This window comes from Malaclemys terrapin, chromosome 9, assembly GCF_027887155.1.
Source record: "Malaclemys terrapin pileata isolate rMalTer1 chromosome 9, rMalTer1.hap1, whole genome shotgun sequence".
Lineage (NCBI taxonomy): Eukaryota > Metazoa > Chordata > Testudines > Emydidae > Malaclemys > Malaclemys terrapin.
Genome location: NC_071513.1, coordinates 1,200,645 through 1,228,070, shown reverse-complemented (window position 1 = coordinate 1,228,070; position 27,426 = coordinate 1,200,645). Strand labels below are relative to the sequence as shown.

General features: G+C 58.1%; 1 protein-coding gene across 2 annotated transcripts; it reads left to right on the top strand.

The window, feature by feature from the left end:
• Positions 1–1,429: 1,429 nt before the first annotated feature.
• Positions 1,430–27,140, top strand: GDPD2 (glycerophosphodiester phosphodiesterase domain containing 2). Of its 2 annotated transcripts, XM_054040617.1 has the most exons (16): positions 1,430–1,601; positions 4,954–5,103; positions 6,651–6,754; positions 6,993–7,086; positions 14,343–14,402; positions 15,504–15,602; positions 16,121–16,214; positions 17,076–17,221; positions 17,859–17,941; positions 21,974–22,124; positions 22,754–22,969; positions 24,227–24,378; positions 24,593–24,740; positions 24,895–24,977; positions 25,579–25,607; positions 26,071–27,140. In XM_054040617.1, exons 2-16 carry the CDS (start codon positions 4,999–5,001, stop codon positions 26,121–26,123), a joined length of 1,617 nt encoding a protein of 538 aa, XP_053896592.1. In that variant the 5' UTR covers positions 1,430–1,601; positions 4,954–4,998; the 3' UTR covers positions 26,124–27,140. The 2 variants fall into 2 exon arrangements, with proteins under 2 accessions (XP_053896592.1, XP_053896593.1); XM_054040618.1 differs by lacking the exon at positions 1,430–1,601 and having other exon boundaries at positions 4,834–5,103.
• Positions 27,141–27,426: the final 286 nt, after the last annotated feature.

Below are 27,426 nucleotides of genomic sequence, written 5' to 3'. Positions count from 1 at the left end.
TCCCCCCTGAGACATCTCATCAGATGGGCACTAGTGACCCGGTTTTGTGAGCCCTGGTCTCCGGGTGCACTAGGGGTATGGGGCTGAGCCTGCGTCCGTGCAGACAGGGACAGTGTGACTGGCAATGGAGGGAAAGAGCAGTGCAGGCCTGGGGGGCTCCTGGATACACAGCCTGAAAACTCAGTGTGTAAACGGGTGACTTCCTGTCATTATGCAAATGAAGCCTTTGGCAAGGGGGACAGGCTGCTTCCCTGGGGCTGCTAGTGCAGGTAGCCCTACAGCGTAGCTGCCCGAGGAGCTCCATCCTGACCTGTCCGGTCAGTGCAGCTGGGCCTGCTGCCAGAATTGCTCAAGGCTGCAGCGGGGCTATGGTAGCAGCCGCTGCTCAGCGGCTTGAGGAGACCCGTTGTTCTGTGTTGCCTGGCAGGGCCAGTAACAGTCTGTAGTTAGAGAGAGGGAAGGGAGTTCACCATGGCCTGGTCTGGCCTGGCACTCCCAGCCGTTCACATCTGCACAAAGTGGGTGTGAAAGCCCCAGAGCAGAGGGGAGCCATTCACATTCACTCTGCACAGTGGGGGCTTGGGGGCAGAGCTGCGGGGAATCGGGCTGGGTTCTTTCTTTGCCTGCTGGTTTCTGAGCCTTTAGGCTGCACGCGGGGCCCAATTTCAATCTCTTCTCTTTTCATAGGAGCTAGAAACGATTTTTACAAACCCAGAGTGGGTTCTTCTGCAGTCACGTGACTCCAGGTGCTGGCGCTTTTCAAAAAGCGCCAACTGTTGGTGTGAGCCTGGAGAGCCGGCAGCACTGGAGTGCCCACGATCCGTAGCTGAGCACTTGTCTCCAAGGGCAGCAGCAGGGACCAGCGCGAGCCACAGGCTCCCTGTATGGCCACGTCAGCGGATCCCACCCAGATGGGACGCAGTCCCAGGGAGTGGGGAGACCGGCAGTACAGAAACCCAAGTCTTGGCCAAGGCCCCTTGCTGCTCCTCCATGGAATGGCAGTGTTAGTGCAGACAGAGGGGGCTGTTTCTGGGTTGCCTTGGCCTCTGCGCTGGTCCCCCCGCTGCCCTGCCCCTCCACAGAACTGAGCCGGGGGGATGCAAGTACAGAGCCTAGTGCCCCTATTTCCTGAAGGGGGCTCAGCCTAGAGCCATGAGTCTGAGCCTGCCTCTACCACCTTCCCCGGCCCTCCCTGGTGGTTAATCTGGCGGGAGCGTGGGCTGCCTGCAAACTCCTGAGTGCTGGAGCTTGTCCCGCTCCCCCTGGGGCCCCTTGGCCGGCAGCCCTGGGAGTGAGTGACAGGCCCGGAGATGGGACAAAGGAATTCTCCCCAGCCCTGCTGCCCCCTCAACCCCGAGTCCTAGCAGCACCACTGCTTCCCCGATCCTCCTCCTCCCCCAGGCAGCCTGGCTGCTTGCCCTGCCTGTGAGTCAGCTGGGAGCAGCCCTGGAGGTGGCACCGGCTCTCGGCTGGGAGAGCCGCACACCTTGGTACAGGCGAGAGGAGGCAGGGATCCCAGGGCTCCGGAGCAGGGAGAACGAGGGACAGGCCTGAGCCCCAGCTTGCCCCACCTCCAGCAGGGAGAGAGAAGACCAGAGCAGGTATTTTTCCCCCCGCCCCCCATGCCGAGAGGAGGGGGAGCACTGTCCTGCTGGGAGGGGGGCATGAGCAATAAGAAGGGGCTGCCCCTGTGGTGGGGATAGGTTCCTAGGGAGTGGGGAGGACCAGGACTGGGGCTGGGGTGTGGATTTGGGGCAGGCGAGTGCCACCTTCACTCGGCGGGGGCAGGCAACAGCAGGGCACTGGCTGAGCGCCAGAGCTGTGCGGTGCCAGCCGGGCAGGGAGCTCAGGGAACTGGCAGGTGGGTGGGGACCTGCAGCAGTGCCTGGCATCAGCCCCAGCCCAAACGAGGGGTGACAGGAGCAGCCTGCGTGAGCCCCCCACAGTAACGGCTTCCTGGGGGGCTCTGAGCAGCACAGACTGCACATGTCTCCAGCCTGTCCTTGGTACCATGCCTGGCCCCGGCATCCTCTCCAGGGAGTGTGGCAGCCGGGGGCTGTGGCTTCCCAGCCTTGTGATGGGCCTGGGGCTACTCGCAGGAGCCAGGCACTGGGGAGCTTCAACCCCCTTCACACCCTCCATCCACGTGTGGCCCCAGACCCAGATCCCTGCCAGCCAGCATGGACCAGTATGGCCAGCTCCAGCGCGTCCCCGGGTCAGGGACTGTGCTAGCCCCGCCGGCAGGCACAAGCGGGGGTTTGGATTCAGGCCTCTTACCCTTGTGCCTCTGCACAGCAGGAGTGACGCAACCCAGCTGGGTCTGGGGCATCCAGGAGGGGCCCGTTGGGCTGTGACTAACCCCCCAGTGCACCGTGTGCTCTGCCCCACTCTGGCACACGTCCTTCGGGCCGTGCTGGGAAGTGCGTGGAGGGCACGGCTGAGATCCCTGATCTCCATGAAAGTGGCTGGGGGCTCAGAGTTTTCCTGCCACTGCCTGGGCTGCAGAGGACAGAAATGCCATCTTGGTTAACGACCCTCGGAGCATTCCTCACACCAGGGCCTAGCTCCCCTGCTGCACAGCGCCTCTGCCGAGCCCTCAAGCAGGGGTACTGGGTGAGGTGGCAGTTCCACGCGATCCCTTTTCCCTGGCCTCGGTGGGTTTGGCACTGCTCTGGGGATGCAGGCACCTGTCCCCAGTGAGCACACTGCAGCCAGGCAGGCCTGTCGTCCAGCTGCGCTCACTACCCTTGGGCCTGTGGGGAAGGGCTGAGGCGCTGGTGGAGTCGAGGATGCCCCAGCGTGAAGCAGCGCTTGGTACTTGTAGGCTGCAGCGTGGCTCTGGGCCGGGTTGCTGCATGGAGCCCACTGCTGCTCCCAGCATGGAGCCTGGGGGTCCAGCCAGAGCAACTGCAATTTAACAAGGTGGGAGAGAGTCCTCGGTGAGGGCCCAACCAGCCTCTGCAGCACGCCCCCCCCCCCCCACTGCTCTGCCATGCATCCCACCTCTGCTACTGCCCCTTGCCCTGGCCATCCAGCCCTCTTGGAGATGAGGCTGGGCGTTTCAGGGCTCTGGGCTATACAGCAGCCTGCAGAACTGGGGCTTGAGCAGCGGGAGGGCACACAGGACTGGCCAAGGCAGAGGCTGCTCAGGGCTGTGGCTACCTGGCACAAGGTCCCTTGTCAGCCCCAGGCCTTTGGGTTGCTGCTGGCTGAATGAGCCCTGGAGCTGGGGGTGCAGGGCAGCAGGGCAGGGACAGGGTGAGGAGTAGGGAGCACCCAGCCCTGAGCCTCCCAGAGTACCTGTTGGGCTAATGCATGTGGTCGCACCCTGCTTTGGGGCAGCCTGTGTCCTCAGCCCCCGCTCCTGGAGCAGCCCGCTGGCAGGGGCAGTGCAGGAGGCCAGTGGGTCTGTCTCACCTGGGCAGAGGGATGGGGTCAGGACTCCTGGGTTCTACTCTCTGCTCTGGCTGGGGTCTAGAGGGTAGAGTGGGGAGGAATGGGAGTCCAGCTCTGCCTCTAAGTCCCTCTGTGACCAGTGGTGAAGCCTCTGTGCCTCAGTTTCCTTCCTGCACACGGGGGTAGCCCTGCAGAGGGGGCTGTGAGGGGCCATCCCGGAATGCCAGAAGGGCTGGGGAGACACTCTGAGCACAGGTCCTGCAGGTGGGTTAGCTCTGTGCAGCAAGCCAGCAGCTGGGATTTCCCAGACTGCTTCCTCCAGCTGTGCAGCTGGGATCCCTGCTCCCAGGGCAAACACCGCCAGCGCTGATGGGCTGGGGAGGAACTCCCGCCCTGTGACCACCACCATGCTCTATGGCTCAGGCTGTGCACTTCCACCGGCAACCTCCCCTCCCCTGCCTTGTGGCCAGAGCAATCCTCCTGTTGCTGGACAAGGGCGATTTCCCCCTGCCCTGGGGCATGGCCTATGGGCCAAGCATAGCCTGGCAGCTGCCCCTGGGGATCCTCCTCCCTATGGCTCCAGCTGCTTGCCAGCCCCCCTCGCCACCCTACCCCCTTCCTGTCCTTCATTAACAAAGGGGTGGGTGGCAGGGGCTTGGCCCAGCGCAGCACCCACCTCCTGGTGCAGGGAGTCCCGCGGGTCCATGGGGCACCCTGGCAGCTGGGTGGCACGTGGCTGTATCCAGTGGCTCCCAGCATCCTGCAGAGCTGGGGAAGGAGGCGCAGGCATCAGGGCCTGAGGGGATCCCAGCTCCCTTCACTTGCATGGAATTAACGGCCAAGGCAGAAATGCCAGGCCCTCCCAGGCAACTCTGCCCCGGTGCTCAGGGCAGCTGGGAAGTGGGACGTTGGGGCTGCTGTGAGTGTCCCCCTTGGGGGCTTGGTGAGCATGCGGGACGGCTGCCAGAGCCCCCTAGTGACATGCAGCAAGCTGTGGCTGTTGTGGGAGTGCCAAGGGGAACGGCAGGGGCCTTGGCGTGTCCAAGGGCCAGGGCACGTGGGCATGTGCCCTGTGCGTGCAGAGCCCAAAGCAGCGCAGGCCAGGGCCCTGCAGACAGGACCCTGCAGGGGGTCACTCAGTCACCCCCCAGGAAGACCAGGCCTGGGCCAGGCAGGGGTGCTCCAAATGAAGCAGCTGCCCAGGACAAACCTGGTGAGGGGCCCCCGCCCAGCCCGGAGATCCTCCCTACCGTGGCTGACGCATGAAGCTCTCCGCTCCCCCCGGGCATGGGGTGGGCACGGCTCCATGCTGTGCAGCTGGCTTGGGCTTGCCGGGGCTTGCTGAGCACGGGGGGCGGGAGGAGAAGCCTGCTAAGCTGGTTAGGCTACACCGGGTATGTTCCTGTTTGCCTCTTGGCCTGGCGCCCGTCCTCTGCGTCTCCACCACGCGGGAGCTGGCTGGCTGAGCCCCCAGCGATGCCCAGTCACCGGGACCATGCAGGCCCCCGAGCACAGGCTGCCTGGTCCCACCCTCCCACGTGCTCTCTTCCCCTGCAGGAGGCCTGACCCCGCAGTGTGGTGCTGGGGACGCAGACCCGCCACATGGCGAAGGGCCCCGGCTGCTGCCACGGCTGTGCCACCTGCCTGCTCGGCCTGTACAGCTGCCGCTGGGCCGAGAACAAGAGGAAAGGCCTGAGAACAACCAAGGTGAGTGGGTGGGAGCAGAGCCGAGCTTGGGCCCTTGGCCTGCCCCTCACGCCGTGCCGCACGGGGAGAGCCTGGGCCTCCTCATGGGGGGCTGGGGTTCCCTCTTGGGCAGAGGGCATCTCCCTGTCCACTGCAGTGCGGCAGGTGGGGGGGCCCTCGTGGCCCAGGCTGTGGGAGCTGGGCAGCAAGCGCACCTGTCCTCATGCTCGCAGGCAGCTCTCCGTGGGGCACAGGGCAGCAGGTGCCGGGTCACAGCAGCACTGCCCCGAGGGGGGCGCTCAGACATTCCCCTCTGCTCGAGGCACAGAGCTCTGCCAGGGCTGGGAGTGTTGCCAAACGCTGGGCCAGGGGCGCATGGCCCATCCCGTGCTCTGGGGGCATGACCATGGTGGGGGCAGGGGGTCAAGTCTCCTCTGGCACGGCTGCATTTCCTGGGAGCAGTGGTGATGTTAGACTCGCTCCCAGCCCTGCTGGGCTCCTGCACCCATCCCGCACCACAGACCGCCCACAGCCTCCTGCGCGTGCCAGGGTCCCCAAGGCCCTGCAGTGCTGGGGGGCCGGGAGATCCCAGGGGCTCTTCAGGGCTGGGGCTGTTGGGGGATCCCAGGGGCTCTGCAGGCTCGGGGGCGGGGGGCCCTGGGAGCCTCTGAGGCCTCTAGCTCCCATGGGTGGGGCTGAGTAGCAGCTTGTCCCATCTTGTTGGGAATTTGAGAACAAACCCTGATTAGAAACGTGCCCCGCTTGGCAGCAGCAGCAGTTCACTGGGTGTGGGGCATGTGGGGCCGGCCTGAGGGCAGAGGACACCGTCTCTGGGTCGGTCCCTGCTTACACTGCTTGGCTAGGGCACCCGGGCTGCCAGCACGCCCACATGTACTTAGTAACAGCACTGGAGGCTCTGTGCTTCCACCCAGGGTGTAACGTACCTGGCAGCCGCACAGGCAGGGCTTAATTTGTACCGAGCTGGGGTGGTACCGAGCGGCCGGGGGCATCCGTTATGAATGTCAAATACTTTTTTTAGCCCCAGCCCCTCTTCCATTGCACAAGGCAGTGAGGCCATGGGGAGGGGAAAGACGGGCCCAAGGTCACACAGCAAGTCGGGGAGGGGCTGAGAATAGAACCCAAGAGTCCTGGCCCCTGCTGTAAGGACTATTCCAACCCTAAGCTGTTTGAACCCCCACTTGTTCTTATGGGACTCCTGTGCCTGCCCCATTTGGGGCTGTGGCTCCATCCTGGCCTGCTCCGGCCTGTCCCCGATGTGGGTAAAACAGCCCCCCTGGGTGGTGATCACCACCCTCTTTCAGGGCTTGGGGGAGGTCCTGGCACCTCTTCCCACTGTAGCGTGGAGGCAGGGGCGGGCAGAGCACAGAGCCAGGGAAGCAGCCGTGATGGCCTTTGGCACACAGCTGGCAGACAGGCGTGGGGCCAGGCTGCCCTGGGCTCTCCCGCGGAGGCTCTGAATGCCCGGGTGGCTGATAGCTGCTCTGGAGGGGCCAGTGCGTGGCCGGTAGGAGCCTTGCAGTCTCTTACGTGTCCGCTTTGGTTTTCAGTGCGACTGTAGCTGGTTCTTCTTCCTCTTCTGCGTCTGCCTCTTCGCACTCGTATGGCTCTACCATGCCCTCATCCTCCTCAATGACTTCCACAACTTCAATGAGTACGTACCTGTCTGGACCCTCCCTGCCCCCCACAGTCTGTCTCCTCTCCTCTTCCCCCCCTCCCCCATTACTCCATCCCCCCACTGTCTGCCTCCCCCAGCACCTGGCATCTCCCTTCCCCATCCCCCACTGTCTGCCTCCCCACCCAGCACAAAGCACCTCCCTTCCCCACCATCTGTGCCTGCCCCTGGTGCCCCCAGCACCCAGCCTCGTCTGACTGTCCCCTCTGCTTGGCAGGTTCCTCTTCAGACAGACGCAGTGGTGGGTAGACTGGTCCCTGCCCCTGCTCGGAGTCACGGTGCTGCTGGTCACGTATTCGGCCCTGCTGCTGGTAGGTCCTGCTCTCTGGGGCCCTTGCTGCAGCTACCTGCTGGAGACACTGCTCCAGATCTGCTGTGCTGAGCTTGCTCAGGTCCTCTGCTCTTTGGAAGCTTCTGAACGACGCTGATTGGCCTGGGGCTGGGACCCAAGGGGGTGGGCTGGCCTGGGGCCCTGGCTGTCTGAGCAGGGCCCTGCTCTCGGAGATCAGAGTGTCCCAGGAGGGCTGCTGGGCGGGGGCTCAGGAGCTGTCCTTGCAGGAAGCTGGAGAGGGTATCCTAGAATTATAGGAGTGTAAGGGACCTCGAGAGGTCATCTAGCCCAGTCCCCTGTGCTTATGGCAGGACCAAGGATTATCTAGACCATCCCTGACCGGTGTTTGTCTAACCTGCTCTTAAACATCTCCAATGATGGAGATTCCACAACCTCCCTAAGCAATTTATACCAGTGCTTAACCACCCTGATAGGTAGGAAGTTTTGCCTAATGTACAACCTAAACCTCCCTTGCTGCAATTTAAGCCCCTTGCTTCTTGTCCTAGCCTCAGCGGTTAAGAAGAATTGTTCTTCTCCCTCCGCCTTGTAACAACCTTTTATGTACTTGAAAACTCTGATCATGTCCCCTCTCAGTCTTCTCTTTTCGAGAGTAAATAAGCTCCGTTATTTCAATCTTCCCTCATGGGTCATATTTTCTAGGCCTTTAATCATTTGTGTTTGCTCTTCTCTGGACTTTCTCCAGTTTGTCTGCCTCTTTCCTGAAATGTGGCGCCCAGAACTGGACACAATACTCCAGTTGAGGCCTCATCAGCACAGAGTAGAGCAGAAGAATTACTTCTCGTGTCTTGCTTACAACACTTCTGGTAATACGTCCCAGAATGTTTGTTTGCTTTTTTTGCAACAGCATTACATTGTTGACTCGTGTTTAGCTTGTGGTCCACTATTGTTAGCCAAATGAGTTCATTTCCCCCTGGAGCTGCCCAATTACCCTGAGGAGGCACGGGAGTCTAGAAGACGGCTTCAAGTTCTTTATTGATCAGTCAGCTGAGTAGGTGTCCCCCTCGACCAATGCCAGAAGGAGGAACACAACTTACGAGTGCAGAGCAAGCCTTTTTTATACACAGTAACAAACAACTTAGCGTGCATACATTCTGCTAACCTATGGAATTTAAAAATTCCTTTCTAGGAGTAAACAGGATACGTCTGTTGGACTTCCTTGATTGTTTTGTATACGTATAGGCGGAAGGCAGCCTCTTGCCTGTGGGGAGCAGCTGGGAAAATAGGCAAATAGTTGACCTTTGCTCTAACAAGGTTCTCCCCCCTTAAAAAGCATTTTGAGAGCTCTATGGCCCCCAATCCTCAGTCTTCACCGGCTGGTACAGTGCCATCATTTGTTGATATACAATTTGATTAGTCATTCGTCGGACTAACACAACTAAACAGGGAGCAAAGCAAGCTAGGATTAGTAGGGTTGATTGATCGGCCAAAAGGTCAAGAGCCGCGGCTGTTCGGTTGGTTAAGATTTCCAAAACAGCCTGTAACCTTATTCGATTTAGGTTATAAATAGGTTCTCTGGTTGTTCAAAATATAAATAAGTACCTGGCCCTAAAGGTCCCCCCCAGTTGTAAAAACCTATTTTCCCAACCATAATAGTGATGGAAGTACATAAGCAGAAATATTAACAATAATTTCATTATCTTTTCCTAAACAGTCCCTTTAGTCTGTCCAGCTGCTGGTATTCCCAGGTGGAGTCTTCACCTGTGCCACCCCGGGCGTCCGGAGCCAGGGTGGGCAGAGGGCCGGTGTCCTCTTCCACTGACTCAGTTTCCAGGTTAGGGTTCAGAAACCATTTTACCCATGTATGGTGCGTCCATTTGTCACTCCCAAGAATTTTAACTGCAGCTTGGCTGATGAGCGAGATAATGTGCGGGCCGTCCCACCGTGGTGTAAGGGGGTCGCGCTTCCACTTCTTGACAAGGACCTGATCACCGATCAATAAGAGCCACTAGCTCTGCCGCTTGGGCGGACAAATTAGGGCTAAGTTTAAACTTGTGTATTCCTTTGTCCTTAATTACTACTGCTGCTCTGGTATACCGCTTGCCATCTATCACATAGCTGGACCCGTCAACGTACCCTTCAATTTCAGGGTCGGGCCAAGGCAAGTCCGAGAGGTCAGGGCGGGTTTTGGTTTCCTGTTGCAAGACTTCAATACAGTCATGAGTGGGGCTGGTCTCATAGGAAACCCGAGGGTCGGGCAATAGGGTAGCTGGGTTGAGGGAGCTAACTGTCCTAAAGGTTAAGTTAGGGGCTAGCAAGAGCCCTACTTCATATCTGGTATGTCAACTGGGATTTAGATGCTTTTCCCCAGCGCCTGTCCCCAGTATTTGAGGCACCCCGTGGGGGACCACAACCTCAGTGTCGTCCCCCCCCCCCCCCCCCCAGGGTCAACTTTTCAGCCTCCTGAACAAGGAGAGCAGTGGCTGCAACGGCCCGTAAACAGGCAGGCCACCCTTTGGCGACAGGGTCCAACACCTTTGAGTAGTATCCAATGGGTCGCCAGGTTGGTCCCGACCTTTGGCATAGAACTCCAGCAGCCACCCCTCCCCTCTCATGAACGTATAGGGTAAGTGGCCTCCGAGGGTCGGGGAGGGCTAGAGCGGGAGGCTGAACCAAGGCTTCTTTTTCGAGAGCTAATGCTTTTTCCATCTCTCTGGTCCACGTCCAATGGAGCAGACCTTCTTTAGTTACGGATTCATACAGTGGTTTGGCTCTTCCCCCGTAGTCAGGGATCCAGAGCCGACAGAAGCCAGTCAATCCCAGAAAAGCCCTTAATTCTCGGGGGCTCCAGGGTTGGGGACTATTAAGTATCACCTGGATTCTTTCTTTACCCAGACTACGACTTCCCTGGCACAAACGATACCTGAGAAAAGTGACCTGCTGCTTAACCAGTTGGGCTTTTTCCTTTGAGACCTTATACCCCTGTGCCCCAAGGTAATTAAGGAGCTCTATAGTTTGCTCTTTATAGGCTGCCTCTGTTTCAGTACTTAAGAGCAAATTGTCGCAATACTGGACTGTTACATGAAGGGTGTTTAGCCAGGAATGGGGCGAGGTCCCTTCTTAACCGGCTGCCAAAAATCTCGGGTGCACAGGTAAGGCCTTGTGGGACAACGGTCCAAAGGTATTGAGCTTTGTAGTGGGTATCGGGGTCCTCTCACTCAAAGGCAAACAGTCTCTGAGACTCCAGATCAAGGGGGATGGAAAAGAAGGCATCTTTTAAATCTATGACAGAGAACCAACTGTGATTTTTGGGAACTTGGCCCAGAATAGTATGGGGATTTGGGACAACTGGATAGGGGGCTTCTATTAACTTGTTAATCTGTCTTAGGTCCTGGACCAACCGATACTGCCCATTAGGCTTAGGCACCCCCATTATCGGAGTATTGTATGGGGACGTGCCTTCCCTGAGCCACCCGCACTGCAGAAACTTTTGAATCAGAGGTTTTAACCCGATTCTAGTGCTCAGCTTAAGAGGATATTGTCGAATTCGGGCCGGGTTGCTTCCTTCCTTAAGGGAAATATGCACTGGTGAAGCATTCCAGGCCCGAGCGACGCCTCCCTCCTCCGCCCAAACCTCAAGGTTAACCCCTGACAGCTGGCTCCCTTCATTCCTCCCCTGGCACTCCGGGAAGTGATTTCTAGCGCTTGTCAGGGCCATCTGGTAGTTGGAGGATTGCTGTTTAGGAAGTCTAACTTCCATAGTCCCATTGTCGAACGAGATCTCCGCCTGCAGTTTAGTAAGGATATCTCGTCCAAGCAGCACGATGGGGCAAGAGGGGCTGCAAACTGGTGGGAAATTGGACAGTCCCCTATTTTCACTAGGAGAGGCAAAGTTTTTTCCAAAGCTGTAGTTTGTCCCTCTATCCCTTGGACCATGGCACGTCCCCGAGCTCTACCTCGGGGAGCCTTATTAAGGGGGAGCAAACTAAGAGTGGCCGCAGTATCAATAAGGGCTTCAATTGGGCGGCCCTCCACTTTAATATTTACCGTGGGATTCAGGCTAGCAGCTTGTGCTGTCAGGAGGGACCGCTGGGTCCCCCGGCCCCCCTATGGGGAAGACTCCTCCCCTGAACGTCCTGTACTGTTGTAGAGGATGGGAAGGGACGGGGTTTTATCTTTACGTTCCTTTCCCATGGCCTGTCGCCGGGGGCATTCATTCTTCCAGTGCCCCTCTTTCCTACAGATAGCGCACTGATTTCGACCCAGGCAGGGGCCCCGCCCCTTCCCTGGTGGCCCTGGCCGTCCCTTAACTTTGTCAGCTTAAGCCTCAGACCCGTCAGCGGCACTCATTCATCTTTCACACAGATCCTTTAATCAGTTAAAATCTCTGTTTCCAACACACCATTAAGAGGAGAAACAAGATTACCCTTCCTATAAACAAGAGTAATCCCTGAGGTTGCTGCAAGTCCCAATAATTGTTAAGAATGGCCCATGGACTTGTGGAGTTAGTTACGTTACTCATTTGCCGTTATTTGCTTACCCTTTAACCAAAAACACAACAACAAGACATTTACAAAGCTACAATGTTGTTAATATACCTTCCCGTATACAGGGTGCCTAGGGGATTTCCACCATCCAACTCACGGTCGGGGGCGTTATTCCTCAAACCCAGGAGGTAAACGCACTTACTGCCCAAAGTGGCTGCGTCCGGCAGTCAGACTTCCCCTCCTTCTGAAGCTGTCTTGCTTCCGTGTCCTTCAGAGCTCTCTTCAGAGAGGACGCAGCCGCCCCAGCCGATTGTGACGATCCGAGGCCCGAGCAAACCAACAGCTCGAGGTGGCCACTCCTCGGAATCGCCCTCGGCCGTCGGTCAGTGCCCTCTACAGGGAGAGAAGTCCTGGCGGAGTCGCCATTGTTAGCCAAATGGGTTTGTTTCCCCCTGGAGCTGCCCAATTACTCCAAGGAGGCACGGGAGTCTAGAAGACGGCTTCAAGTTCTTTATTGATCAGTCAGCTGAGCGGGTGTCCCCCTCGACTCATGCCAGAGGGAGGAACACAACTTACAAGCGCAGAGTAAGCCTTTTTTATACACCGTAACAAACAACTTAGCGTGCATACATTCTGCTAACCTATGGAATTTTTAAATTCCTTTCTAGGGGTAAACAGGATAAGTCTGTTGGACTTCCTTGATTGATTGTTTTGTATACGTATAGGTGGAAGGCAGCCTCTTGCCTGTGGGGAGCAGCTGGGAAAATAGGCAAATAGTTGACCTTTGCTCTAACACTATGACCCCCAGATCCCTTTCTGCCGTACTCCTTCCCAGGCATTCATTTCCCATTTTGTATGTGTGCAACTGATTGTTCCTTCTTAAGTGGAGTACTTTGCATTTGTCCTTATTGAATTTCATCCTATTTACTTCAGACCATTTCTCCAGTTTGTCCAGATCATTTTGAATTTTAACCCTATCCTCCAAAGCACTTGCAACCCCTCCCAGCTTGGTATTGTTAGCAAACTTTATAAGTGTGCTCTCTATACCATTATCTAAATCATTTATGAAGCTATTGAACAGAATCAGACCCAGAACTGATCCCTGTGGGACCCTGTTATGCCCTTCCAGCATGACTGTGAACCACTAATAACTACTGTCTAGGAATGATTTTCCAACCAGTTATGCACCCACCTTATAGTAGCTCCATCTAGGTTGTATTTCCCTAGTTTGTTTATGAGATGGTCATGCGAGATAGCATCAAAAGCCTTACTAATGTCAAGATATACCACATCTACTGCTTCCCCCCCACACACACACCATCTACAAGACTTGTTACCTTGTCAAAGAAAGCTATCAGGTTGGTTTGACACAGTTTGTTCTCGACAAATCCATGCTGACTGTTACTTATCACCTTATCTTCTAAGTGTTTGCAAATTGCTTGCTTATTTATTTGCTCCATTATCTTCCTGGGTACAGAGGTTACGCTGACTGGTCTGTAATTCCCCAGGTTGTCCTTTGCCCTTTTCCAGTCATCTGGAATCTCTCCCTCTTCTATGACTTTTCAAAGATAATTGCTAATGGCTCCAATCTCTCCTCAGACAACTCTTTGAGTATTCTAGGATGCATTTCATCAGGCCCTGGTGACTTGAAGACATCTAACTTGTAATTTTTAACTTGTTTTCCTATTTTAGCCTTTGATCCTATCTCATTCACTACATTAGATGTCCAATCGCCACCAACCTGCTTGGTGAAAACCGAAACAAAAGTCATTAAGTACCTCTGCCACTTCCACATTTTCTGTTATTTCCCTCCCTGCCCCCACATTGAGTAACAGGCCTACCCTGTCCTTGCTCTTCCTCTTGCTTCTAATGTATTTGTAGAAGGTTTTCTTGTTACCCTTTATGTCTCTAGATAGTTTGACTTGCTTCCCATGGGATCTTACCTACCAACTCCGAGTTTGCTAAAGACTGCTTTCTTGAAATCCATTGTCTTTATTGTGCTGTTCTCCCTCCTACCATTCCTTAGAATCATGAACTCCACCATTTCATGATCACTTTCACCCAAGTTGCCTTCCACTTTCAAATTCTCAGCTAGTTCCTCCCTATTTGTCAAAATCAAATCTAGAACAGCCTCCCCCAGTAGCTTTCTTCACCTTCTGAAATAAAAAATTGTCTCCAATATATTCCAAGAACTTGCTGGATAATCTGTACCCTGCTGTGTTATTTTCCCAACAGATGTCTGGGTAGTTGAAGTCCTGAGCTTTGGATGATTTTGTTAGCGGCTTAAAAAAAGCCTCATCCACCTCTTCTTCCTGGTTTGGTGGTCTGTACTAGACCCTTACCATGACATCACCCTTGTTTTTTACCCCTTTTATCCTTACCCAGAGACTTTCAACAAGTCTGTCTCCTATTTCCATCACAACCTCAGTCCAAGAGTATACTCTTTTAATATATAAGGCAACACCTCCTCCTTTTTTTCCGTGCCTGTCCTTCCTGAGCAAGTTGTACTCATCTATACCAATATTCCAGTCATGTGTATTATCCCACCAAGTCTCTGTGATGCCAGCTATATCATAGTTGTGTTTATTTATTAGCATTTCGAGTTCTTCCTGCTTATTCCCCATACTTCTCGCATTAGTATACAGACATCTCAGATACCAATCTGATTTCCCCCTGCCCCAGTTCTGTCTTTTCTCTCCTTTATCCCTGCTCTAACAACCCCCCAAATTCCGACCCTTCTCCCAGGTCTCCATGTATTCCAGCTCCAGCATCTCCCTTGTTCCTCTTGCAGGTTCTCGCTCTGTGCCTGCAGCTCTGTGGCCAGCCGTTGAAGTTGCATTGTCTGCACAAGGTAAGGGCCAGCTGGCTCCTGACACTCAGTGTATCCTACACAGCCCATCCCCACCCCAACTAGCATCCAAGCCCTGTCCCAGCCCCCGGCGCCTCCACACCCTGTCCTAATGGGTGTGTTTCTCTTCTTGGGGGGCGAGAGCTGCTCCGGGGGACAGCACCTGGCATGGTCAGCCCTGGGTTGCCCCCTGCAGTGGACCACACCCCTTCCCCCTCCCCGCCCCCAGAGGTCTCACTTTTCCTCCAGAGTGAGCCATGAGGCTTCACTGCCCCCTTAGGCCCAACCCCTGTGGCTCCAGCCCTCCTGCTTCCCACTGTGAGATCTGGTCAGCCAGTGCTGCTGAGACAGACTCCTGGGAGAGACTGGGACCTGCTGCAGGGATCAACACACTCGGCCAGTATCCGTAGTGATGCTCCGACTGGGGCCAGCTGGAGCACATGGGCAGGGTCCGCGCAGAGCTGAGGGCTAAAGCCCAGCCCAGCCCGCTCAGCCACGCTGGCATGAGCGGGCTGCAGAGCCCTGACTCGCTCTTCTCACCCAGGCCTTCTGCCCCTGATCTGGGGGATGGCACAGAGAGGTGGGGAAATCCTCTCCCTCTGGGTCGCTACACGTCCATGTGACGGGGTTCGCTGTCTTCTTCTCGGACTCCCCACTGATGCGGGGTTGCCCTCAGCCAGTCTTTCCACTGAGGCATCCCGGGTCAGACAGCCGGGTGATATTCATCCCGATGTCTCTTAGCCTGCCCTGAGAGCAGAGTCCTGCCCCCGACCCCTCTGCACTGGGTAACAATATGAAATGGAACCCTGAGGCACACGTCGTATTGTGTGCCACACACAGTAATATTACAGACCATTTTCCCCCTTTGCCACGGGGAGTCGAGCTCAGCGTTTAACCCAGGGCAGCAGGGCTCCAAGGGGGGAGGGGCCCAGCATATGCAGGGTGAGGGCAGGAGCAGGGACCCCAGCTGCAGGGGTCGGCTCACCCTGCCCAGGGGAGGGGAGGCCCCAGCAAGGTCCCTGGCTGCTCTGTGGTGTCCAAGATGCATCTGGTCCTAACTGCCCCGTGCCCTGCTCCCCCTCACTCCCCCCCCCCCCCCCCCAGTGCCTGCTGATCCTCACTGCCCTGGTCGTGGCCGCAGCCTTCGTCGCACTCGATGTGAAGTGGACTGAGCAGTGGCAGAGTGCACGCATCTCTCTGCAGGTGAGAGCAGAGGCAGAGCCCTTCCCATGGCCCAAGGCTCTCCATATGGCAAAGGGGAGGGGATCCTGTGGTTAGCCCCAGCAAGGTTTGGCTGATTCTCCCACCCGGCCTGTCTGACTCCTGCAGCTCCCCCCTGCAATGGGCCCTGTGTCGCTCCAGGCTAGGGCCCTCCGGGGGCTCTCACTGAGCACCAGGTGCTGCACGGCCCTGATGAGAATAAATAACCCCTCCCAGAGCCCTGGGGCAAAGCCGCCTGGCTCCCAGAGCCTGTCCCTCCTCCATTCACTCCTCTTGGTGTAGTCACTTCAAACCCAGCAATGCCAGCTGCTGGGCAGCCCAGTGAGCGGGGCCCAGCCCAGCAAGGGGGAGCCCTGAGGGGCCGGCTGTTCCTGGCAGGTGCAGGGAAGCCTGGCGTGCGGGGTGGGCTGCTGGGAGCTCTGGGTCGGTGTGTCTGATGGGAGCATGGAACCAGCATTCGTAGCTGGGCACTGAGTGGTGCTGGTGTGTCTGACCCACAGGCAACAGGCCCCTTCCTGCACATCGGAGCTGTGGCAGGCGTGACGCTGCTTGCCTGGCCCGTGGCCGACTGCTTCTATCGTACTCGTCGTGCAGGTATTCCTGGGGTGCTGAGCAGGGGAGGGGCCATGGGGACTCGGCTTTTGGGTCAGTTCGCCCTCCCACATCTCCCCTCTGGTGCTGAGCAAAGGCCGGTCTGCATCCTGCGGCCGGCATGCAGCTGCCCTGATGTCATAGCCCTGTTGCGCTGTGGTGCCTGCTCCCCAGGGCTGAACCCAGAGATGGGCCATAAACACTGTCCCAGCAGGACCCCAGAGCTGTCCCTGCACCGCCTCACCTGAGGATGGGCTAGTGCCCAGCATTTCCCCTGAAAGCGTAGGCTGGGAGGCAGCTCTCCCTTTGTTCTCAGCCATGCGGGGTCTAGGACACGCGGCAGGGGATTCCCCTTCCCTCCATGCACACGCGTCCTAGCCAGCACCCCCATGGCTCAGTCCTTTCCTGGACTGGGAGCTCTGCAGGGCTGGGGCGGCTGCCGCAGGACAGCTGGGAGCCCCAAACGCTAGCAACCGTCTGGGCAGGGGCTATGTGGGCAGTGCCCTGGCGGGACGGGTCTGTGCAGGCCCAGCCACGCAGCGCTGCTGGGTGCCCAGATCCTGTCCGGGCTGGGTCTGGGGCTGCCCACACACCTAAGCTGGCGGCTTGGCACAGTGCAGGGTGGCCAGAGGCACCTCCGAGCCCCTGGCTAAGGGCTGCTTTGCAGGGGGCACCTATCTCCATGGCTGGGGATCTGGGGGGGGACCTGTCGCTCCTTAGTCTCAGGCAGGGGTGGGAAGCTGCCCCCACACACACGCACGCACTGCAGGGGGAGCAGCCCTGGCTAATCCCTTCCCACCTCCAAGTGCCTGCGGTGAGGCTGTCCCTGACCAGGCTCTGCCATGTCCGTGTGTCTGTCTGCAGCCCCCAAGGTGCTGCTCCTGCTGGTGTATCTGGGTGTGACAGCTGCGCTGTACCTGGCTCCCCTGATGATCTCCTCGCCCTGCCTCATGGAGGAGAACCAGCTGCCCCCCAAACCAGCGCTGGCCGGGCACCGTGGGGCCCCCATGGTGAGTAACCTGTGCCCAAGGGCAGCTGCCCTTCCCCCCCCCCCCCCCCCAGTCACAGGCAAGCAGGTAACCCCCAGAGAGCCGTCTCCAGTCTCCACAGACCAGCTCGGGGAGGGGAGTCCTTGCAGCCTGCCCTGTGGGTAGCCAGGCTGGACAGGGTGTGGGGCATGGTTGGGAGGGGCTGAGGCAGCCCTCGGGGTTGAGCTCTCACACATGGGGCCAGGAGCTAATTGGGACGTGTTTCTTCTGGGTAGACCTTAACCCCAGCCCTGGGCTCTTCCCCCCCCCCCCCCCCATACCCCTCAATCCCAACCTGCAGCCCCCATGCTTGCCAGCACTGGGGTCCCCCCACCATTCCTGCCTATGCCCCTCAATCCTGCCTTGCAGCCTCCTGCTATCCCAGCCCTGGGTCTCTCCTGGGCAGAGCTGGGAATTCAGCTACTTCCTGAAATCCCACCACTGCCTTCGATTGAGCCCAGCAAACTCACTGCATGTCTGAGTCTAGAAGATTTGAGCCCAGCAAACTCACTGCATGTCTGAGTCTAGAAGATTTGAGCCCAGTGGGGCAAGCGCCCGATGCGCTGCACCCCTGCCCCACCCAAGCTTGGTTTGCCTGTGCCATCTCTTCCTTGTCTAGCTGGCTCCAGAGAACACCCTGATGTCATTCCAGAAGTCAGTGGGCTGTGACGTGCGTGTGTTTGAGACCGATGTCATAGTGAGGTAAAGCAACACCTGGGGTCTCCAACGGGAACGTGTGCTCAGCTTGCCGGCCCCAGCTCCCCAAGCCCCAGGCCTCTGCTCGCTGCCCCCTCTGGGGTGAAGGGGGCAGCTCCATGCTAGGGGAGGTGTCTCCAGGCCCCAGCCTGGGCTTTGTGAGAGTCCCTCCTCTCCTAACCCCTCGCCCATTTTCCCCCCCCCCCCACACCCTCCCAAGGGAAGCTGAGCCCAGCTCCGCTTCTGGTGCTCTGGCCTGGTGCCCCACCCTGCTCAGTCCCCATTTCTTGGGGAGAGACACGGGGCTCCCCTCGCTGGCCTGCAGGGCCAGATTAACCTTTTGTGGGCCCCCATGTAGTCTTTTTGGGCTCAGAGTGTGGGCCTGGTGTGGCAGTCCCATTGGTGCCATAGTATACCCGGTACTGAATCTCAGAGACCTTCATTTTGATCACACACCTCTACAGGACTATCTGCATTGCCACACACAGCTCCCTCAGCCCCCAGTTCTTCTCACTCAGCTGTACCCATGTGGGCAGAACTTTCATAGTGATCAGGGAAACTCCCCACAGATTTATCTCCTTCCTCATTCAGACCTTCTCTAGCCATGTCTCAGTACCCCCCATGTCACCAGTCACTGGATGTGGCTCTGGTCTCAGCTCAGAGTTCCACAGCCAACAGATACCTGATCAATTCCGACAAATCCCTCGCTCAGCCCCTATCTTGCCATGTGAGTAAGCCACCTGCAAACACCATTTCCCCAACGTGAGGGCCTAGCCCTTGGGAACGGAAGACACCAGCCTTTCTCCCTCTGCTCCCAGCTACACGCTAGTCTACTACCTGGTGGTCACCACCTCTCCCCAGGCTTGTTTCCTCTCTACTTTGGACATGCTCCCCAACCAGCTGGGGCTGTTCTCCCGCTCCAAGCCTGACCTGCTGCCTCTTTCCCTGCTCCCCTTGATGTTCCTTTCCTACGGGTGACCTCTGTTCCCTGAGGTTAACCCCAGTTTCTTTATCTGCTCCTAGCTTAATTGCCCCCAATAGTCACAGAGCCACCTGCAGCTTCTCTGGCTACAGCCATGGGGCCAATTGCCAGAGGCCAGCCTTGGATAGCTGCAGCTCCTAGTCAAGGGAGGGGTGGCAATTCCAAGGCTGAGCATGCTTGAACCTTGCAACGGCGGCACTAGGGACTCTAAATCCTCAGCGCTGGCCCTAGGCAGCTGCAGACTCTGCAGTTAGGCACTTCCCTCCTCTAGGCCCTGCCTTTAAGTACCTGAGATGCCCATCACCTGCAGCAGAGGCCACCAATTCCCACGCACCCCTCAGCTAGCACATAGTTGAGCAGAAAGTGCAGCCTGAATGATTTTGGAGGCTGGGGTGCCAGGAGGTTCCTATCTCTGAGCAGCAGCTCTGCAACAAGCTCACATGCCCCCCCTCTGCTGTGGGATCAGGATGCTATGAAGACAGTGGAGTTACCCTGGGTATAACCAGTTCTGTCCAAAGCCCGTTGAAGACAGTGGGAGTCTTTTCATTGTTTTTAATGGGCTGTGTATAGAAGCAAAGGACCCCATTCTAGACTCGAGAAGCAAAGTGGTTTACTATTGTAACAGGAACGTCTCACATTACCTAGTGAATAAGCAACACCTCCTAAAGCACCTAACTTTTTCTGAGAGGCTTCCCACCCAATTACTAAATGTAAACCTGCTTAGCTTACAAGGGCTGAAAATATCAGGTGATGTGGTCACAAAAGCAAGGCACTTCTGAATTCAGTAGGAATTTTGGATGTGCACAGAACAGACAGGACTGGTTCCCGCATGGCTACAGAACTGCAGTAAAGTGGAACAATTTTCAGCTTGTGTGATTGGAGGATATCTGGATCCATATTATAAGACTGTCCTACATAAATGAAGAAAAGTTGAGGTGCCTTTATCAGGGCCGGCTTTAGGCCGATTCAGCCGATTTGGCTGAATTGGGCCCCGCGCCAAGAGGGCCCCCGCGCTGCAGCTATCAACCCCGCCCCCAGCTCACTTCCCCGGCCCCTCCTCCCCTCCCCTGAACGCTCCGCCCCCTCCCCTGCTTCCCACGAATCAGAGATTCGCGGGAAGTCTGAGACAAAGCAGGGGCAGGCCAGCAACATGAGGTAAGCTTGGGGGGGGAGGGGGCGGGAGAAGGGCTTGGGGAGGCGCGGCCCGTTCCCGCAGGCCCCAGCGGCTCTGGCCCGGCTTGGCTCCAGCCCGGCCCCCGCGGCTCGGGTCCCGTCCCCCCTCCCCCCCCCCCCCCCCCCGGCGTGGCTTCCGCGGCGCGGCTGGGATTTCCCGTCTTTCCCCCCCCCCCCCCCCCCGGCGCAGCCCCCGCGGCGTGGCTGGGGTCCCCCCCCCCCCGCGGCTCGGCTCCTGGGGGCGGGGCTTGCAGCAAGCCCCGCCCCCCAGGAATCGGGCCTGCTCTTGGTAAAGCCGGCCCTGGCCTTTATTATTCTTTTGTTCCACTTTTTCTTTCTATGGTGAATTTGCCAATGCAATATCACTGTCTTCCTTTTAAAGAAACAAAACTTAAAAAAAAAAAAAAAAAAAAAAAAGTAATGGCTGTTGAAAATAACAATTCCAGTCCTAGTTAGCACTGGGAAGACCCCAGCATTTGTTGCTCAATTTTATCCTACTTTTTCTACAGCAAGTTACAGTGGATCAGTATATTTGATTTGGGAGAAATGAAGTAACAGCCGCCCAAATTGAGCTTGAGCACTCCTGAATTTTGAGGTGTTCAAATCTGGAAGGCAGGGGCTAGATTCCCTTTCTGAATATTGGATAAATCTGGAAAGGAAAAGTCAATTTCTGCTTCCATGGCTCAGAAGTGGAAATCCTCCCGCATACCTGGTACTGTACCTAAAGCTGCCCAGGTGCTCTAGTAGAGCCTCCCCTCCCTTACTTTTCATTTTAACTTCTCCTAGTGGGGTCCACATCCCTCCCCTGCTAGGCTTCAGATAGAGAGGTGCAGCGTCCATTCATTCCACCTAGTTCCTTCTTTGGGGGCTGCCAGGCGAGGTCACACCAGCATCCCTAATCCAGTCTGGGGAAGTCTTCTGAGGGTGATATCTTCTACTTAAGGTGACCAGATGTCCTGATTTTATAGGGACAGTCCCGATTTTTTAGGTCTTTCTTATACAGGCTCCTATTACCCCCACCCCTGTCCTGATTTTTCACACTTGCTGTCTGGTCACCCTACTTCTACTCCTAGGGCACATTTGTTCCCCACTCACCCTGCCACCCCCTTCTAGCAGCCAGCTCCCCACCCACAGCAAGCGCATGGGGTCCCCGCTTCCCCACTCCCTTCCCCTCCCTTTCCTGAGGATAGCTGCCAAGGGAATGCTGGGAAATGTAGTTCCTTCCCTGCTCCAGGGCCGGCTCTCTAGGCAGGGAGCTGGCCAAGGAACTACAGCTCTCAGGGCCCCGTGGGGTCTCAGCTCTCATTCCGGTTCCCTGCTGCCGCTCCGGGAAGCGTGTTATGGGCCCCTTTGGCCCTTGGCCCGATGCCATGGTGAATCTGGTGCTGCTGGCCTGTGAATGGGGTGAGGGTGGGACTTGGGACAGGCCGGGTGTCGGGGAAAGGGCCGATAAGTGACCAGCTGCTGCCACTGCAGCACCGAGCATGGACTCTGGTGCAACAGAGGGTCCTGTGGCACCTTTAAGGCTAACAGAAGCATTGGAGCATGAGCTCTCGTGGGTGCACTTGCGTCTGAAGTGGGCATTCACCCACGAAAGCTTATGCTCCAATACTTCTGTTAGCCTTAAAAGTGCCACAGGACCCTCTGAATCTGTAAAAAGCAACAGACTAACATGGCTACCCCTCTGGTGCGTCTGTCTCTGGCTCTCAGCCCCACTCCCCTATGGCCCCGCGTACTGGGACACACATGGCAGGGTGGGGGGGCTGCTGGGCTGATCCCTGGCAGAGGTGCCTGGGCAATCAGGTTGGGGGGAGGGGTGCAAACAGCCCATGATGCTGCATTGGGCAAGGTCCTAACTACCCCACCCTCCTGTCCCTTGACAGTGCTGATAGGGTCCCCTTCCTCATGCACGACGAGACACTCACCCGGACCACCAACGTGCAAAAGGTGTTCAATGCCCAGGCCACCATGAGCGGCACAACCTTCAACTGGACGGATCTCCAGCAGCTCGACGCCGGCAGCTGGTTCCTGGAGGTCAGGCCCCCCTCCTCGGGGCGTGGTAGGGCTTCTGCATGGCCTGGCCCTGCGCTGCCCTGCAGAGGGCTCTGCCTGCTGCACTGATCCAGGCTGCTCTTGGCAGAGCCCTGGGGCCAGCCGCTCAGAGCCCTCCGGGGTTCCCAGGCCCTGGAGAGTTTTGCCTCTGCAGACTATAGTGCCTCTTGCTGTGGGGTGGGGGTGGGGGGCTACCTTCCAAGCCTCACTGCTAGAGCTGGGAGTTGCTGTGACCGTCCGGAGGCCTGGGGAAGGCTGGCTGGGAGGGGTGAGCCGTTCCCTGGCTGTGCTGTTTGGCTGGGCTCGGTGCCTGCCTACACAGCGATGCTTTGGTTAGCACCCAACTGCTGAGCTGCTCTGGTCTCCTGCAGGTGGCAGGGCGACCTTCCTCCCTCTGTGCCCTCGCCTGGGGTCTGAGCAGCTCCTGTGCCGTGCTAGTGAGGGGCAGTGAGCACTGGGGGGCACTGTCGGCGCGAGGGAGAGCACCCTGTGCCTTTGGCGCTGGGAGATGGTGTTGAGGGGGCAGTGTGGGAGGCCAGGGCCCTGGGGCCGGCTGTGAGCGCTGCCCCCCATGTGGGCTAGCTGCTAACTCTCTGGCCTGTCCCTTCCAGAGGAATCCGTTCCACTCGGTGCAGGGCCTCTCCAGCGAGGCGCAAGGCCAGGCGCGGGCACAGAAGATCCCGTCTCTGGAGCAGGTGCTGCAGGAGGCCAAGCAGCACAACATCTCCATCATGTTCGACCTCCGGCCCGAGAACCACACGGACTACCAGAGCTTTGTTAACGTCACCGTGGCGACCATCCTGGAGTCGGGCATCCCGCCGCAGCTGGTGAGCCTGGCGCTGCCCCTGGAGTCTGACGCCTGATGGACAGCCGGAGGAGGGAATGGCTGAGCATCAAGGCCAGACGTCCTCCCCCGGGGTCCCTGAGCCTGCCCTTTACCAGCGGTGAGCTCCCCTCCCGACAGGGCAGGTCAGACCCACCTGGTGCTCTAGAGTCTCCCTGAGCGTGCTCAGTCTGCCCTTGCCATGATCCCAGGTACCCTGAGTGCCACAGCACCCACACATCACACACGAGATGCTTGAGTGTGTCCTCGCCTGTTGCAGGTCCAGCCCTGACCCGTGTCCGCGATAGGCTGCCGGACAAGCTGCTGCCCTGTGCCCGTTCCTAGTGGCCTGGGGTGCTTTGTAGTACGGTTAATCGGCAGGGAGAGGAGTAAACTTACTTGGAACTCCCTGCTCAAGTGCCACTTCCCCCCCCCCCTCATGTGTAAACAGGGACTCAGGAGAGCCCTGGCAGTGAGCCAAGTTGGTGAGGAAGCAGGAAAATCCACGAACAAGCTGCCACCTTCGTACTCCCTGCTGCTACCACACCCTGCAGCTCCATGGTTCCCTGACGCTACAGCCTCACTTTCGTTCCCTCCGCCCCTAGCCCTAGTCCTAGCCCTTGGGTGCTGGATGTACATGGCCTGCTGAGACCAGCCTGGCGGCTGGCTTCACTGCCCCTTCCTGCTCACCGGTTAGGGGAGAAGTTGTTTACTTTGCAGACAGAACATGCCCTGGCGTAAAGGACCTGCGGGCTCTCTGCCCCGTGGGTGCCCTCTGCCCATGACCAGGGCACTGGGACAATGTGTACAGTGGGGGGGCTGAGAGCCATTGAACCAAACTGTAAACGCTGCATATGATGGAAAGCATGTCAAGCCAGGGGGTGCTGCACCCCTGCACCCCTAGTTCCAGCACCTGTGCCCAGGACTCGCTGGGTGCAGGGGCTCTGAAGGGGTTGTTGGGGCTCTGAGCCAACCCAAAGTCCCAGGCACATCTTGGCCAGTTCTAGCTAGCCCCCATCATGCCTCATCCAGGTCTGTCTCTCCCAGACCTGCTGGGGGAGACTCCCACGGCAGGTGGCCTGATGGGGACTCTGCTGGGGCCAAGAACTGGATGGGCACACAGAGAAGGGGCTGGGTAACTGCTTCCACTTGGATGCGCACATCAGTGCGGCTGGCCCTGCAGCCTGGGTCCCAGAGCACAGCGAGTGCCCCCTGGTCTCCCAGCTCACACCAGGCCTGACTTCCCTCCCCACCCCCTTAGATTCTCTGGCTGCCCGACGGGTTCAGGGAGCAGGTCAGACAGCAGGCACCAGGATTTCAGCAAATCTACGGTCTGAAGAGCAGCTGGAATGAAACTGAGTCTCCACTGCGACTGAACTTGCCATACCAGGACGTCAGCACAGAGCAGATTGGGTGAGAGCCCCTTGTCAGGGTGCGGAGCACAGAGCAATGGCGCCTGAGCCCCGCAGAGGCGAGTCTAGCTCCCCACTGTGGCCACGTACACACCCTGACACCACAGCTGGCAGTAGGGCTCGAACCCCAAGTACGGGGAGCGCTGGGTGGGAGCCAGGCTTTCCCAGTTCCTGCTGGCCTGTGCCACACTAACGAGGCTCCATCCCCTCCGCAGCCGGTATCGCCAGGACAACGTCTCTGTCAATCTGTACGTGGTCAATGAGCCCTGGCTCTTCTCCGTGCTGTGGTGCGCGGGGGCCGGCTCCGTCACCACCAACGCCTGCCAGGTGCTGAAGGAGATGAAGCGCCCCCTCTGGCTGCTCGTAAGTGACCCTACCCTGGGTGGCGCTGGCAGAGGCTGCATGCCCTGAGCCCGTCTGCACTACCACACCCCAGCGAGGGGGCCAGGGGGTGCTGCCAGGGCCTGTTCTGCTGGGGTCCCCATTGAGCTACTCGTCCTATCTTGTTGCCTTGCAGCCCCGCAACACCTATCTGATGGTCTGGATTGTGATCGACTGCGTCTCCTTCCTCCTGCTCCTCTCAGCCTTCCTCCTGCTGCAGTAAGTTCAGCCTCTTCTGGGCTCCCGTAGCTGTCCATGGCATAGGAGGCCCCATGTCTGCTGCCCTCTGGGTGAGCTGTAGGTAGGGCAGGGTCTGCCCGGCCAGGTGCTGCTGCCATCACCCATCCACCCTCTTGATCTGGGGGAACTGCTCCACAGCGCTGGGAGCCCACTTCTCCCACTTTGCACTGCACTAACCTGGGACACAGCGGGCTTAGAGAGAGCTTTCCTCCCTGGCCTCTGCCGTGAGCCCGGCCCTGAGCCGCTCCATCCCACTGCTGTGGGACTTGGTCACAGCTTATTGGCCCCCACCTATACGCTGAGCAAGGTGGGCCTGGCATGGGAGCCCTCCAAGGGGACTCGTGTGACACCATTGCCCTGGGACCCTCCATGGTTCATTAGGGTTTGCAGGCACTCCCGTCCCGTTCCAGCCATGGCAGCAAGGCCTCTACCAACTCGGAGTTCAAACCACAGTGGCCAAGTGATGGGGCAGAGCCCTGGGGGAGCGGCCCTGGCCCTGGGTGTGGGCTGACCTCTCTGCGGAAAGGACTGAATGCTGACTCGCTCTCCTGAGTGAATTTCAATCCTGTTTGCTTTCCAGGAAATGCTCCAGGAGAAAAGAACCGGCAGGTAATGGGCCCCTGCTCCCCACCCTGCTCCCCCCTTAAGTCCCTCTCCTCGCCCTCTTGCTCCTGGTCTTCCCCCTCCCTCTTCCTCTCTGCTCACCTGCAGGGCCAGGCCCTTGCCACAGCTTAGCTCCCAGGGGCTCTCCGCACCCCAGGCTGGGGAGCTTTCAGGGGGCTCTGCCAGGAGGACAGCCTGGGCCCAGAGCCTAACTCCCCTGACAGAGAGAGGGAGCTGCACCTTCTCCCCTCCCTGTGGGGAAAAGGGGAGGGAGCCCAGCCAAGGGAGTTCCCATCCTGCCTGCTTCCCTAGCAAGCGCTACTCCCTGAGATGATGGGAGTGTAGGGGGGCCAGGCAGTGCCTCCTGCAGCAGCTGCTGCCTTCCACCCCACGATTGTTGCTGGGCTGGGGCAGCCCTGGGGAGGGCAGAGGCTCCTGGAATGACCCTTTCTTCCATTTGGTTCCCCAGAGTCCAAGTCGGACGTGCTGCTAACGAAGATCAACAGTCTCATGCAGGAATGACGCCCAGCCCCCGCGGTGCCTGGTGGTGGAGGGGTTTGAGCTGGGCACAGGTGGTGGTTAGCAGGGAGCGCCCAGACTTGCTCCTGCCAGCCTTGAATGCCCTTTCCTCTGCAGGGCCCTTTCCAGGCTGTGGGCACCCCACAAACCCTCTGTCTCTGCCCTGTTCTGCTGGGGCTGGGTTTATCCTGCCCCCATGGGCACAACTCCCCTGCAGGTCAGGGGCCTGTGCAGAACACCCCTGGTGATGGGTCTGTGTCCTAGAGTAGACAGGCGTGCGTTCCCCTGCCCACGGGGACAGAGCTGGGGGTGGACACTGAGATCTTGGCCTTGCAGCCTCCTGGGGCTACGGGAACAGATACTGTCTTGGAGGCTCCTTGGTTGTGACCTGCTGTGCAGGGGCACTTGAACCACAGCAGGGACCGGTGCAGCTGCTGCTGCTGTGAACTGACTTTTCCTGTCTCCTGAAGCGTGAGAGAGGCTGCTAGGCGCCTGAAGGGTTTCGTTTACAGGGAGCCAGGTTTAAAGCATTGTGCCATGGGGGAGCCTAGGACTAGATTTGAGCTGTGTCTGGGGAAAGGTGAAAGGGCAGGGGCGCATCGTAGGCCTGGGCAGCAGGGCTGCAGCGTGGGGATCCTAGTGCAGCAGGATGGAAATGAAGGGTCCCTCACTGAGCAGAGGAAGCCCATTATCCTCCTTGAGCCTTTGACACTGGCTGCTAGGCAGGTGTGCGGGATGCAACAGTAGGCCCAGCCCCATGAGACCCCGACCCTGCTTGTCTAGTGAAGAGATGGGGTTTGGCTTTGGATGGAGGGGATCGTGTCGGGGGCTGTCTTTCCGTAGAGAACACAGGTGCTGGGTGAAGGCCCCCAAAGCACCATCCCTGGACTGGGTGTGACGCTGTCCTGCTGGGGAGGGGGTGTGCTGGGGCATGAAGTGCAGGGGTCTCAGCAGCATGTCTCTATTTTACTTGTTCTTAATTATGTATGTTAATAAACTGACCCAATTGGATAAAAAACCAAACAACTAGCATGTCTGAGCTGATTCTGAACTCCCCCAAAGGGACCCCGGGCTCTAGGAGCTAGCATCCGTCAGCTCTTTGGGGGCAGGCCCTGTCTCTCGCCTGTCTGGAAAGCCCCGGGCCCAGCAGGGGTGCTATACCAATTAGATGAGGAATCCCTGCTTATACTAGTGAGGTCAGTGTCAAGCAACAGCTCCGAGCCAGGGCCTCACCACACTGAGAGTGAGTAGGGGAGATCCTAGCTCTGCGCTGGGCCTGCTGGGGGCCTGGGCTCCTCCCATCCCT

What these genes read in the sequence shown, in the direction of transcription:
- GDPD2 (XM_054040617.1), top strand. Translation starts at nt 4,999, where the DNA reads ATGGCGAAGGGCCCCGGCTGCTGCCACGGCTGTGCCACCTGCCTGCTC. An exon ending in AAGGCCTGAGAACAACCAAG is followed by an intron (nt 5,104 to 6,650) that starts GTGAGTGGGTGG and finishes TTTGGTTTTCAG; the next exon opens with TGCGACTGTAGCTGGTTCTT. An exon ending in GTCAGCACAGAGCAGATTGG is followed by an intron (nt 24,379 to 24,592) that starts GTGAGAGCCCCT and finishes TCCCCTCCGCAG; the next exon opens with CCGGTATCGCCAGGACAACG.